The following is a 14,739-nucleotide window of genomic DNA, read 5'->3' on the forward strand; positions in this document are numbered from 1 at the left end:
ACTTCACACTGAACGTTACAATATTTTTCCACAGTTAAAGTGATGCTTCGCTGAGATCTCAGCACATGCAGTTGGGTTTCTCCGTATTTGTATAAACAAGGTAAACTTGAAACATTTGTGACAAATTTTCTCTGCGAGTTTCTTGTGACTTAGTGGTCATTAAATTCTTTATAATCATATATTCTGCATCCAGTCATGCCACTGTAAGTTGATAATGCATTGATAGTGCTCTGACTGCCTGTGCAAAGGCATTTTTAAAAAGTGTTTCAAAATTTCAATTGAAATGGTTGTTTTTTTGCTCTCTCCACTTCTTCTGTCATACTCATTTTTCAAATCCTGAAAATTTGTCAGGAGGAAAGGCAGCCAGCTCTGAGAGGGTCCCACTTCAAGGCAGATGTCATCCCAGACTGAGCAAGTATCAAGCCAAGAGGAAGTACAAGGCTTAAAATGGGAATGGTCTTAAATATGAGATTGTGATCAGGCACTGCAGCAGAAGCAAGGGCATATAAAACTATCATCTCCTACCTCTTCACCAAGAGGTAAAAAACTGGTAGTCTGGAAACGGTGCCTGACACACTGTGACAAGGAAGGAGCGAGGACTGCCCTGCCACCTGCACCAGCACACTCTGGGTGACTGCTGGCTGGACTCCGGCATGCACAACGCGCTCCAGATTCCAGCAGCACTTTGCTTTGGGAGGAACAATCTCAGGGATGAGACATACTCACACATGCGATCTGATACGCGTGTGATCTTCCTGGGTAACGTCAGCTCAGTGTAGCATCTGCCTGGAGCTGGAGGATGCATCGCCTGCCTCCTTTGTACAAGTGTTACACCCCTTGGGTGAGCCCTGCGGCTGTGGGAAGCTGGTTTTCACTTCGCATTTCCCTTGACCCTTGAATTCCTCCTGCCTACAGCTGCTTGCTTGTTCTCTGCCTGGGGCTCTGAGTTTTCCCTACATCCCCACTGTACAGCAGGGCTCACATCCTGTCCCAATCAGGCTGTGGTGCTGCAATCATTGCACTGGCCAGAGACCAGCAGGGACATCGTCCATGTGAAAAAGGGGCTTTTTTCTAAAAATACCCAACACAACGGAGCTGGCAGTGCAGAGGAGGTACTGGAGCATGTGGCTTGGGCAGGCATAAGCTGAGCATAACCCTAAGCCACTTCCCAGCACCACTCACCAGCAGGAGCTGCTTTTGCTGTAGGATACACAGAAACATCTTTATATTCAGAACAAATAAAGTCATTTAGGCTTCGTTTAAAGACTCGGAAATTGCAAACAGCGACTTTGGTAACAGACACCCGTTAAATTTAACCTGTAGATTCAATTACAATCCATTACACAGAATAAATTAAATCCATGCCATGTTAATGCTGCAGCGGATTGCACCGTGCATCCTATGACAAACACAACTGCAGCAGCTGCGTCAGGAAAATTCTGGACAGCAGCAAACAACCACATCACAATCTGACATATTTGCATCATTTTTTCTCTTTCCTGTTTCTATTGCTACACAGGATAATGTGGTTGGTCAGAAGAAAGAATTATTTTTCGCAAGAAAATAAAAAAATGGCAGACTTCTACAACTAATCCTTTGATGAGACAGTTTGAAATGAGAAATTACTTGATATCAACTGAATCAAGCAGAAGAAAGGCACTTTATTTATTTGCTGTTTCTGTAGGGACCCCTTTATCTTGCCTGTTCTGCCTCTCCTCTGTGAAGATTTCCCCTCCTTTCCTCGCCATTTTCAAGGGAGAGAGGAAAGGTCCCAACAACCCTGAAATGGAGAGAATTCATTTGCTTTGATGTGGAAGGAGAATTTTTCCTTCTGTATCAATTCATCAGTTTTGAAATACACAAATTTAAATAAAACAACTCACATCTCATTTAATGGTACCCTGGCTTGTATCAGGACTAGTGTGCCCAGCAGGAGTGGGAGGTGATCGTGCCCCTGTACTCGGCACTGGTGAGGCTGCACCTCGAGTACTGTGCTCAGTTTTGGGCCCCTCACTACAAGAAGCACACAGTTGCTGAAGCCTGTCCAAAGAAGGGCAACGAGACTGGTGAGGGGTCTGGAGAACAAGTCTTACGAGCAGCGGCTGAAGGAACTGGGGCTGTTGAGTCTGGAGAAGAGGAGGCTGAGGGGAGACCTCATCGCTCTCTACAACTACCTGAAAGGAGGTTGTAGTGAGGTGAGTGTTAGTCTCTTCTACCAGGTAACCAGTGATAGGAAGAGAGGCAATGGCCTCAAGTTGCATCAGGGGAGGTTTAAGTTAGATATTAGGAAAGATTTCGTTACTGAAAGAGTGGTCAGGCATTGGAACAGGCTCCCCAAGGAGGTGGTCGAGTCCCCATCCCTGGAGGTGTTTAAACAACATGTAGATGTGGCACTTCGGGATATGGTTTAGTTGGAATGGTGGTGTTGGGTGGATGGTTGGACTCGATCTTAGAGGTCTTTTCCAACCTATGATCTCCTTGCAGCAGGAAAATCCTTCCCTCAAAACCCCGTGATGCTAAGATTACCTTCCTACAGTTTAATCTTTTGCTCACTGTTACTGTAGCTATTTCCTTGAACAGGTACAGCCTTTCTGCATCGGTGATTTATTTTACTTTCTATTATATTTTTCTGATTCTCTTTATTGGTGGTGTTTAGCTATTTAAAGCACAAGTCTCAGCCAAATATCTGGTTTCTATCAGTCACAAACTTCAGATTTTTCTGAAATCCAGAACTAACTCTTCCCTTACTTCAGTCCTCACTAAACTCCCGACGCCTTCCCTTTGAATTGCTCTTCACACCGAGACTTCAGAGAAATATCTCCTCTACCTTAATGCAACCTTATCCTTGCCATGATGGAGTAGAGGGCTGCCCATGGAAGGGAGAGCACGAGGCAACCCTACAGCCCGCAGCTGCAGAGACCTGACACAGCTCCAGCACACCAGAGGATCAGCACGCAGCTGCCTAGTCAGACCGAGGGGTGTATCCCGGGGTGTGAGGCACTAACATGCAATGGGCACTGAGAACAAAATAGGTCTCGCTGGCTTCACAGTCTTGATTTATAAGAAAACAAATGCACAGCAGCACTTGCTTTTTAGCACAAGCCTTCAGGAATCAGCAAAAAGAAGAATAAAGGCACAAACAGCTTGATAGGTGGATAGAATGATAACTGGAAGATGAGGAGCCTCATAAACCAGCGGAGACATAAATGTGCTGGGAGCTCAGGGTAATACTGGAAAACCAGCCACATAATTCTCCAAAGCAAAATAATTCTCCAAAGCAAAATAACTTGGCTGAACCCAGCAGTAATTAGAAACAAGCAATCTCCCCGGCTAGGCTTTAGTCAGGGGCATGGTTTTATTTGTCTGCTAAGATGATGCCTAAGACCTCCACTTCCCTTTTTTCCACCCCGACGAAGCTCTGCTGTCACAGATGCATGGCTTGGATCCCAATCCTGCAACCACCCAGCTACATGTTCATTATTCGCGTGAACATCTTCACCGCAGGCAGTGGGAGAGAAGTGGGGAATCCCACAAGCACATACAAGACCAGGACTAAATTCCACCCACATATAGTCTCTGCTACCCCTGATGTTGAAAGTTTAAATCACCACTATGATAAAATGAACAGGTGAATGCAGAGATGCTTTGGGCATTAGGCCACTTGGATCGCCCAGACCACGCCACAGCCTCAACCACCAAAAATGCATGAAAACACTTGAAAATGCTGCAAATGCACACTTACAATTAGAGGCCCTCTGTTGTTTTCACGGTACTTGTTCTGGAAGAAGATATAAACCACGGTGGCTGCCAGCGAGTAGAGGAAGGCAAAGACTGCGATGGTGACGAAGAACTCTGCCGAAGAGGAGAAGTCCCCTATCAAGGAGAGCTTTTCTCGGCGCTTGCCTTCACAAGTGGGAGCATCAAAATTCACTTGATGCAACCTGGAAAACATCCCAAAGAGCAGCAGGTGAAGCACAGAAAAAGGAAACTGTTACCTGAATAAAGACACAAATACATTTGCTCTGTCTCCTTATCTCATTCCTGGTGCCCATTGATCCCCTGCTTCAATAACCGGCCCTCTAGGCAGTCTTGTGACCTCTTCCGAGCTGATCATAGATGTGTGATTATTTCCACGTGAGACTCCAGGTGAGACTGAGGACCTGAACACTCCTGTCGATCAATCTCAAAGAAAAATTGACGTTCCAATGGTTTGGTACAGCCTGCACCCCCGCCCCAGCGTTTTGTGATGGCAACAACTGAAAATGGATAACATGAGAAACAATTTCATTCTCGAATTCTTACAATCAAGGGGGTAGAACACAGGTCTTATCCTCTATGCTAAGGCCATAGGATACCCATATTGGGAAGTTCACAGCTTCCTTCTGTAACATAACCTCGTGCACAGCTACCTGTGGCTGTTAGCCCACAGGGCTCTGAGCCATATAGTGCCTCTACATAAAAAGCTTTCTAGCTGCAGAAATACACCACTTGGGTCAAAGAAACAGTCCACATGCCCTGGTTTAAGCAATCAAAGCCCTAATCTTGTACTCACACACCATTTGCAATCAGCAACAGAGCTAACAGATTTGTGGTTCCGTCTGACAGCTCCTGACAAGCTCTTCTTTGCTCTCATAATATTTTTAATTTCCGATTCAGAAAGAGAAAGGGAATCCTTGGAGGGGGTGCTTTGGCTGGTCCTGTCGCATGGCCCAGATTAACATCAGTGGGGACATGGGGCCTGATGAGGGACCACGCTCTTCTGCTCTACACAGGGAGAGCAGAGGGGATGAAGCCAGCAGCAATTTAAGAAGTTATGATCTCGTGCAGAGAAAGGATGAGGCCCTCTGGGAGACATTCCTCTGCTCAAGGGCAATTAATGCATGCAACAGCGAGCCAACGGCAGCAGCAGCCATGAATATACGACTAAATAAAAAGTTAGGTCCCCAGAGGAAAACAAAGTACCCACAGCAGAAATCACAGAAGACGGATTAATGGACGCTGGAGGATTGCATGACTTTTTGCTTTTGCTGGTCCAAACTAAATGTACCCAAACGTGTAGGCAGAACCTTTTCATCAGCGGTTGATGCATAACACCGGTTATTTGCCTCAGGCATTTTCTTCCCTGAGCTTCTGTCTCTATAGTAGTGGTGGGATGAAAACAAGAAATGTGTCTGCCTAGATTGCAGAGATGAGCAGCGGCTGAGTCGCCTTTCCTACGCAAACACAGCGAAGTCTGATGAAAACTGAATACATGAGAGAGACTCTAATGCTGATGATCAGACAGTTTCCTGACTTGGTTTCAAAGCTTCCTGGCATGAGCGCACATACACATTTCATCAGGTCTTATTGTTCTTTCTTAAAGGAGGGGGGAAGGGAAAGTAAGATTTCCTAGTCCCAGTCATGCCATTTCTGCAGCCTGGAGAGAAAGTGGCTCTGTTTCATCCATTGCTAGGATTATGGAAAGATTTGAAATGCTTGATTTGCATGGTCAGAAGAGAAAGCTTTCTCCACTTTCCTCACACACAGCTGCTGGGGTGCTGTATTGACACAGAATGAAACTGGAAACTTGGCTCAAAACCCCTTGGAAATAGTGGCAGCCTCCTTGGAGTTTTGGATCAGGGAGAAACTTGACCCCATCGCTCCTTCCCCAGGAGAATGCAATGCTGCTCAGCCAGAGGCTATGCCTACAGTCCTCCTTGGGTCCTATCTTGAGGGCTTGAGGCTGAGTTCAAGCCAGGTTTCACCTTCCACCCAGCCCATGGGGATGCAGCCCGGGGCAGGGAGGATGCCTGCGATGGTGTGCAGACCCAGAGCTGGGGACCACCCTATGCTCCCATCCACTGGCAGACCCAGGGTCCCCCGATCCACCCAGACTTTGTAACTCAACACAAAGTCGTTCAAGGTTGGGGGGTTTATTTATCTATTTTTCCCCCCCCCTCTCAAACCACCAAATGCTTAAGTAGCATTTTCTGGTTCTTAAATAATTAACAATGTTTGCTGTGTTTGAACAGCCACACTCAGTTACCACAGCTGCTTTTTAAGGGCCCCGCTGCGGGGTGTGGTGTTTGCTTTTCCAGCTGGGCACAGCAAGAAGGCTCCAGCCCCTCACACGAAAGCCAGGCTTCGCTGTGATGGTGGGAGCTCTGTGGTTTTACATTACCACCTCACACTGCAAACAGGCTTTAGAGAATTGCTCTGGCCCTCACATTGCTTTCACAGGCACTGCGGAACTGAGCTGAGCTACATTAAATACAATCTGATTGCTTTGGGGGAAAAAAAGAAGAACAAGGCAATTCTCTATGCATTTTATCATGTAAAACACGTCTTTAGGATGCTTGGGGTTTTTTTTCCACCCCTGGAGTCCTGAAATAGCACACCAGGCAACGCGTGGTGTTGCAAGCCGCAGTTCAATCTCCTGCGCATACCGAAGATGAAATAACTTAAGGAATGCTTCTATCAAGATTTAGACCGGGAGTTGCTGGCCACCCCCTGCACCTCTGACCGGTCTCAGTCACCACAGCCCCATCCAGTCTAATTACCAACTACCCACCAGCCTTTCTGAAACATGGTAAAGTAACTGAGATCGCTTTCCTTTTCTATTCCCTGTTTTCCTGACTGCACCTTAGTTCTGAATCATGATAAACCAGAAAAAAAATGTTCACATAATACATCAACATCTCATTCGTATCTTCCCAGCAGTGCTTTTGTGGCCAAGCATCTATCAGGGATACCAGCTGACAGACGCCTTCTTCCATCGAGTTATTTTTATTCACTCGCTTTTCTTTTTAGATTTCCTTAGTCTCTAACAGGATGTGCAGTAATTGGTACCTCTTGTGGCCACCTCTCCTCTGCCCAAACAACCAAGATCTCAGTTGTGGAAAGGGCCCCAAAATAGACCATGACTCAGACCTGGGAAGAGGAGACGTGGCAGAGAAGAGAGGTGAGGGAGCCAAGCCCTGGGGTGGTTAGGGTGGATGCTGACTTTGCAGGACGTGTTTGAAAAGTTTCTTTAAAGCAGGGGAGGATCAGTGGCAGAAAATCCAGTTTTACTAATCAAAACCTCTTTGATCTGGAACGGCATCTCGGAGAGAAAGCTCTGATTTTTGCACCGATGTTGCTGAGTCAGCCTTTCTGGGGGCTTGGTGATGACTCACAAGAAATTAATTGCCTCTACCTCCACCTCCCACTTTTGATAGAATCCTACCTCTGACGTATTCTTCTTTCATCTTCTCTTATCTCTCATTCTTTACAGCCCACCCCTTCCTTCAAGCCATCCATGGCCGGTGCATTCCTTCTGCTGCTTTCCTATCTCCAGCACCACCCCTGCATTTCACCTTTGCCTCTCCATTTCCTAAACAAAATCAGGAGCCGTGAGAGTGACCCTTTTCAATCACGCCCTTTGCACTTTGTTAACATCTGAGCAATACTGCTGAGCTGCATTAGCAGAAGTGATTTTCACTGATCGACAGAAAATGCAAATAAGGAACACTTCCATCATAGATTTATCTAATTAGGGAAAAAAGTAATGAAAAAACCTTTCCCTACTAAGTTCCTCCAAAGATGGCCTGGACAGCGCTTTTTGCCTTGTCTTGCACTGAGTATTTTTAATTCAGAAATAAAGCTGAAGACTCAGGAAGGTGACCAGGCGCCCCACACTCAGTAGAGCAGCGCTGAGGTCAGCCTGGCCACCCATCACTGCTAACACCGTCCCCTTCGCCTGCTGGGTCTGTTTGTTAACAGCAGCCACCATTGCCAAGCCATCCAGGGCTGAATTCCCTCAAATTCACTTGAATCTGCAGCAAGTCCACCAAAGGCAGTCAAGTTTCACTGATGAAGTCACAGTAATTAAGGGCTTCTGAAGTTTCTTCTACCATTTGGCAAACTTTCCGTTGCCGTGGGAAATATGATGACAAGACAGCTGTATTGTCTAGTTTGACAAGATCAAAAGAGGGCAGGAATGTTTTACAGTGAAAAAAAGGATTTTTACATTGTGCCACAATAGCGAAGAGCAGTTACGTTTTCAGACACTAATTACCCCTGCTCTGAAAACAATACATGAAGCCAGACACCCTGAACAAAGCTACAGCTGTTACATGCGCGTGGAGGAGCAGAAGCTGTGCTCCCACCATGTAAATGTGAAGTTGCTTTTCTTCCCTGAACTTCCTTACTACAATATTCAAGCCACAATTTGCTTTTAATTATAGCCCCTCTTGTTTTCAAGCAGCCCAGTCCACCTGCTGATCCTTCAGCACAAAAATGGTCAGAACCAACTGCCTCAACGACCCATCTCCCATGTCCCACTCTACCAGCAGACACAGAAGAGCCCAAACAGGAGAGTGTGCACCAAGTGATTTAATCTCGTCTGACTCACAAAACCTCCCCCTTTAGCAATGCACACAGGGCTTAGACTCAAACCAACAGAACATGTAATTAACAGCAAGTATGTGCTCAAGTCTTATTGATGAACCGGCACAGATTTCCTCTCCTGGGCTTTGATCAGTGCCTGGATTAATAAATAACATATAAAGTTCTGTCTCCAAAAATTCTCAATGGGGTTAGTGTTTCTCCATCCCTTTACTAGGACGTGGGGAAAAACAGGGGAAAAAAGTGCTCTGTTTTGGCAGGTTGTCCTATTTTCTGAAAATAGCATCTTGTAATCCACCCCCTAACCCGTCTACAACATGCTTGAACAAAATCTGCAACACCCACGCATGTGCTTGCAAAAATGCAGAGATCCATTACCCTTTCATAGGGCTTTATTTCCCCCTCACTTGTTTCTGGTAGTCAAACTGTCAATTGTATTCACCGTATGCAAAGCAATGAGAGAAATACACTACCAGAAATTAGTTACTGCAGGTAGTGCTCATGGAGGAATTTGTTGTGAAATGTTTATCTTGGCTGATGATCTCCAAAATGAAGGAAAAATGAAATTTCAAAATACGACAGTGAAATGCTGAAGTGCACAGGGCTCTTTAGCGCGTCAACCGCCCTGGCAAGGCACAACAACATGACAGGGGTTTTTGCCTTTCTTTCTCTGGGATACAAAGTAAAGGCATTTCTTTCAGTTGGCCCTGGAAACACTGCAGCCCCGTTGTTTCAGCAGACTGTGCTGATGTGCTTTCACACCGGTGCCTCCAGCCAGCCAGTCCCTGGGCAAATGCCCCTGCTCGAGGTGCCGAATATGGATTTTCTGTAGGTTTAGTGGAAGAACACTAATAAATGAGAGCCTTTCCTCTCACAGCAGCATGCATCATTCCCATAAGACTTCCCTAGGGATATTATCCACATGAAGAAAAATACTTTAAAAGTGACCTTTAATACTCAAGTGAAAGTATAAACCCGCCTGAGAAGGAAAGGTCTTTTCTTTAATGAAATTGAGGTCCATTGACTCTTCCAACACTCTTCAGAGCCTGTTCTCAGCGAGAAAGCAATGCACACAGTGCTCCTCACTGCAAAGAACGTTGTCCCCAGGGCTGGGCATTCCTGCATGTTTGGTGCTGAATCCTGGCTATGTGAAATGCTGCCCACACAGCAAGGAACAGGCTTCCTTCCAGCCTTCGGGAGAGTGGATGGAGCTGAGCTCTGCAGCTTTCTCCTCCTCCCCCAGCTCTGCTCTCCAAGGACAGACTCCTGAGGGGGAAACCCTGCAGCAAAGGAGCCACGCTACAAGCTCTCATGCACACCGTGAGTTCTTGCAGAGGGAGACACTGCTAAGCACTTGCCCTAGTCCGTAATATTTGCTAATTATGACCATTATCCAGTAATTCCCATAGGACCTGAATCTTTGCACCCAGGCACCCTGGAGCTGTTGAAGCCAGTCTCTTTTTGAGGCAGCCAGCCTGTTAATACCACATTTAAACTGCTGGAAGTCATTAATGCTGAAGTTCTCTCTGGCTCTTCAAAGTCCAATAGCTGAAACGTTAGCAGAGCTGTGGACAGCGTGGGGATGCGATGGGCCCAGCCCAGCAGCAGGACAGCCGGTACCATGGAGGTGACTGCTCCCTGGCCCTTCTGCACCTGTGATGTTCTGGCAAAACCAGAGTTTCCCACCCCTTTTCTAACAGCAGCAAGACTATTTCTCACCCCAAGCCTGCTCTCTAACAGCTCTTTTCCCGAGTTGAAGAAATCACCATTTACTCAAGCATTTCCATTCCCCACCTTTCCCACACGATGCACATCGCAGCCCTGCCTGCATAAGCCACAGCCGTTCAAAACTGTGAGGACATTTCCTGTCCCAGCAATTTTCCATACCTCACTCTATCAGCCCGCAAAAAGTAACATCCTCTCCAGACTCCCCAGCACCCAAAAGTGCCTTTGGTACCCTCCTCTTCTTGGTCTCCTCCCCTTACAGCGCAGCAGCACATTAGCTTCTACTGCTTACCTATCCCTACAAAATCAGTTCATTTTTCTCTGGAGACAGAAAACAAAAATAAAATTCTCCAACTGATTCATCAATCCAAGCTTGGTCTTTTGTTTCCTTGCTTTCTAGAGGAAGAAAGAATACAGTTTGCTGATCAAAGAGTATTTCAAAGTACTTCACTTTGAACTTCTGTCTTCTCATGAAACCTCTCAATTTCTTCCAAACAATATCTCAAAGCCCGTTGCTCTCTAGAATTATTCAACGCTTCCAGTAGTCTCACACAAGTACACACTCCATCTTGCAAACTTTCATTCCTAACTCCTGTCCCAGACATTTGAACATCCTAAAGGTCTCCCCTTTGTCACAGCTACCTTCAGTGGCTTGTACCTGTCCAAACACATGTCCAGAGCAGCATCACCAAAAAACCCCAGGAAAAAGCCTGGAGAAGAGATGGCTGCGGGGAGACCTGATTGCAGCCTTTCAGTACTTAAAGGGAGCCTATAGGAAAGATGGGGACAATCTTTTTAGTAGAGACAGCAGTGACAGGACGAGGGGTAATGGTTTTAAACTAAAACAGGGTAGGTTTAGGCTGGATATAAGGAACAAATTCTTTACAATGAGGGTGGTGAAACACTGGAATGGGTTGCCCAGAGAGGTAGTGGAGGCCCCATCCCTGGAAACATTCAAGACCAGGTTGGACAGGGCTCTGAGCAACCTGATCTAGTTAGTGGTGTCCCTGCTCGCTGCGGGGGGGTTGGACTAGATGACCTCTAGGGGTCCCTTCTGACCCCAAACTTTCTGTGAAACTATGATTCTATGAGATGCTGCTGGGAAGTTGACCAAGAAAGCTGTAGCAATCTACATTCTCTTCTGGTTTATGTGCAGTCAAATTAAAGGAAAATATTCCCCCCCCCCCCCCATATTTTCAATTTCTTAACTTGTCAAGTTCCCAGCCTTCACTCGCACATAGCTGTTGTGCAAACATTTGGCCAGTACTATTTTCCTACAGTACTGTTTTTAATAGGACAAGCTGTCAGCCACAGTTGCTGTCTCAACACACCACATTGCGTACGCCACGCTGGGAGAGGCGACAATTCCCCCAGCGCCGGCAGCTTGGAGCAGGCACGCCACGATGCCTACCCAGAGCATCGCAACACGCATGTCCTCTGCTCCATCCCTCTCCACCTCACATCTCTTCTCCCATCAACATAGCAAGTCAGAGACCCTTTGAGGTGCTCAGGTCTCCAGGAAGGGAAGCTACAGAACCCTTTTGAGGACAGGGGTCTAAAGACATTGGAATAGGGACAACCCCAGTGGAGGTGGGAAGAGGGCACCTGCACCTTGGGATCCCTCTTGCAGGACCTGCTCCCAGTGACTGCATTCACAAAACTCTTGGAAAACAGCCTGCACAACAGCTTTGTCACATTCTCGGAGGAAGAAACATTCAAGACACGTGCCAGCCGTAGCAATGAACCTCCCCAGACTGTGCACCTAACAGTAATGCAAACCCTAGTACTCCGTCGTAGCACCAAAAAGGAAATAAAACGGCTCATTATAGAACACGCGCCGCCGGGAGCGCTTGGAAAGCTGAGTGGGTGATCCCAACCCCACTTCGAAACCTACATCCAGGCCCAGATTTATCCCCTGAGATATTTTCACAGCTCTTCCCAGAAACACACGCTTTTCGTTGCTGTGCAAGCAGAGCGTAGCACTCAAAGACATGCTCCACTGGTCTTTACAAACCCAAACATCTTCTCAGATTGGGCACTTACATTCTTTGTGATACAGACTGGTGGCATTGCTCTCTATTTTCCCTCTATTTTCCCTTCACTGAGCTATTTTATTGGTGTGAACGGCTTCCTAATCACTTGGAAGCTTAGCTACTGTCTCTGAAGGAAGGTAACCCTTGATTATCTTAAGAAAAAGTCATTGTGTCCGTGGAACAATGCAGATCAGGAGGCTTGGGAATGACACAGGCATGTATTTGCATTGCCACATACACAACTGTCCAGGTCCCGCCTCAAGATCCTGACCAAAGCCAGCATTCACACCACCTCCAATTCACCTTGCCTTCCGCAATCAAATGGGCTATGAACTCCATGTAAAATCAATCCAAATTCTTGGGCATCACCTGATGTTCAGTCAGAACCACCTGAAAGCATAAATCCTTTGCCCTATGAGAAGCAGGGTTCACATACAGTTTAATTTAGGTCTATAAATCCTGAAAGCAGCTATTTCAGCTCCAGGACCAGCTGAGATAAAATGCAAGAGCAATTACAGATGATGCATCAGTGTTCATCCTTTTGTATCATATTTTACCATTCACTTCGTCTTTTAACTATAATTTTCCCAAGTATATTGTCCTAAGGCACTTAAAGCAATCAAATTAAGTCCTCTGTAGAGTTTTACGGCATGACTTCAACAAAATCCCCAGTCAAAATATCTGCATTTGAAGTACACATCAAATCCTTTTCTTGGGGAGCCCATGGGCTAAATCGCAGGCTGAGCAGCACACGGGGCAGGAGCCGAGGCAGGGTCTGCCCATGGACCTGCCGACAAACTGCCGTCACCTCCACGCTGAATAACTCATGAAGTGCCGCCTCTGGGAATCCAGGCAGGGCAGCGAGAGGTACCTCACTGAGCGGGGCTATCCTAGATGGGGTTGGATGTCCACCCTCTCCAGAGTCTATTGAATAAGAAGAAATACTTCATTAAACTCTCTGGCAAATAAATTCACGTAGAAGCCAGGTGCGGGAGGAGACCAAGGACATCCCACATATCCAGTTCCCTACGGTCCTGGGGAAACCTTCAGGGCTGCTGCACAGCGAATGCAGATTTGGGAGCAGGGGAAAGCAGAAGGACGTGTGTTTGATCGTCCCCTGGCCGGGTCACCACACACCATCCAGGGTATGGGACCAAATGCTAAACAAAGCAAAGCCAAAGGGTTTCTGCTTTGGTTGCTTCTGTACCGGTAGCATGAAAACATGCAAAAAGAAATTTGCAAAGGAATTTGTAAAAAGCCTGACTTTTATAAAAAGCCTTTGTGGCAGGCACAGATAAAACACCGTTACTGCACAATATCGTAGAGACAATTCATGAATATATATTAAAAATTCAAATTGGGAAAAAGCTGCATGTATTAGCAAATCCAAAAGTGACTTTCACTTTAAGAACAAATTTTGGCTAAAGTATGTGCAAATAATTTTTCTGGCACTAAAACAGCGTTAAGCATAAAATACAGCCTCTGTGAAGCAAAATAACCCAGTCTGGATCAATACAATCCAAATTCATCATGAATCAAAATGCTTTGAGTGCCCAAAGGAAAGCTTCTAGAAATGTGCTGATTCTGGCTGGGATAGAATTAATTTTCTTCATAGTGGCTAGTATGAGGCTATGTTTTGGATTTGTGCTGCAAACAGTGTCGATAACAGAGAAGTTTTCATTACTGCGTAACAGCACTTACACAGAGCCACGGCCTTCTCTGCCTCTCACCCCACCCCACTGGTGAGCAGGCTGAGGCTGCACAACAAGCTGGGAGGGGACGTGGCCAGGACAGCTGACCCCAACTGACCAAACAGATATCCCACACCATATGACATCATGCTCAGCGTATAAAGCAGGGGGAAAAAGAAATGGGGGGATGTTCAGAGTGACGGGGCTTGTCTTCCCAAGTAACCATTACACATCATGGAGCCCTGCTTTCCTGGAGATGGCTGAACACCCGCCTGCCAATGGGAAGGAGTGAATGAATTCCTTGTTTTGCTTTGTTTTCGCATGCATCTTTTGCTTTACCTACTAAACTCAACCCATGAGTTTTCTCACTTTTATTCTTACCATTCTCTCCCCCATCCCACCATGGGCAACTGAGCAAGTGGCTATGTGGTGCTTTGTTGCTGGCTAGGGTTAAACCACAACGATAATTCAACAAAGATTTAAGAAGGAGTGTTCTCTCTTCTCTGCAGCAGGCACCATCTCCAGAAAGTTGCCACCGCTTTGATTCCCCATTTTTCTTTCCAGCTAGCTGTGTGTCCATGAGCTCTGTGTTCATGCAATGTTTGTGCATGGACATTCGTAACAGAAGACAACAGCTAACCAGCCTGAAGAGCTGTAAAGCAAGACAAGTCTCTTCTATGACCCCAGTTCAGCACTCAAGGACATGTTTGTTTCAACTTTTGAGGGATTAAAAATCTACAAATCAGAAACTGGAGAACACTGAAGGTAGTGACAAAAGACGACCTGAACATCTGGAAAAGTCATCTTGTCTGCAGAGCTGCCCCACCACAACAAATACAGGCAGCCAGACCTTCTTCTCTGACCTACTTAAGCAACATGTCATTGCGTACAGCCCAACGCACCAGTAGCATGAATGAGCAAAGACT

The 14,739-nt window shown here is 46.3% G+C and overlaps 1 protein-coding gene across 4 annotated transcripts in view; it reads right to left on the reverse strand.

Annotated features, from left to right (window-relative positions):
- SYNPR (synaptoporin) overlaps positions 1–14,739 on the reverse strand; it is a 113,091-nt gene that overhangs the window by 8,639 nt on the left and 89,713 nt on the right. For all 4 annotated transcript variants that reach the window (XM_075432938.1, XM_075432937.1, XM_075432936.1 and 1 more), the window contains one exon: positions 3,743–3,941. In XM_075432938.1, coding sequence (XP_075289053.1) covers positions 3,743–3,941 — 199 coding nt within the window. The remainder of the gene's footprint in view (positions 1–3,742; positions 3,942–14,739) is intronic.

Source organism: Opisthocomus hoazin, chromosome 11 (genome assembly GCF_030867145.1).
Source record: "Opisthocomus hoazin isolate bOpiHoa1 chromosome 11, bOpiHoa1.hap1, whole genome shotgun sequence".
Taxonomy (NCBI): domain Eukaryota; kingdom Metazoa; phylum Chordata; class Aves; order Opisthocomiformes; family Opisthocomidae; genus Opisthocomus; species Opisthocomus hoazin.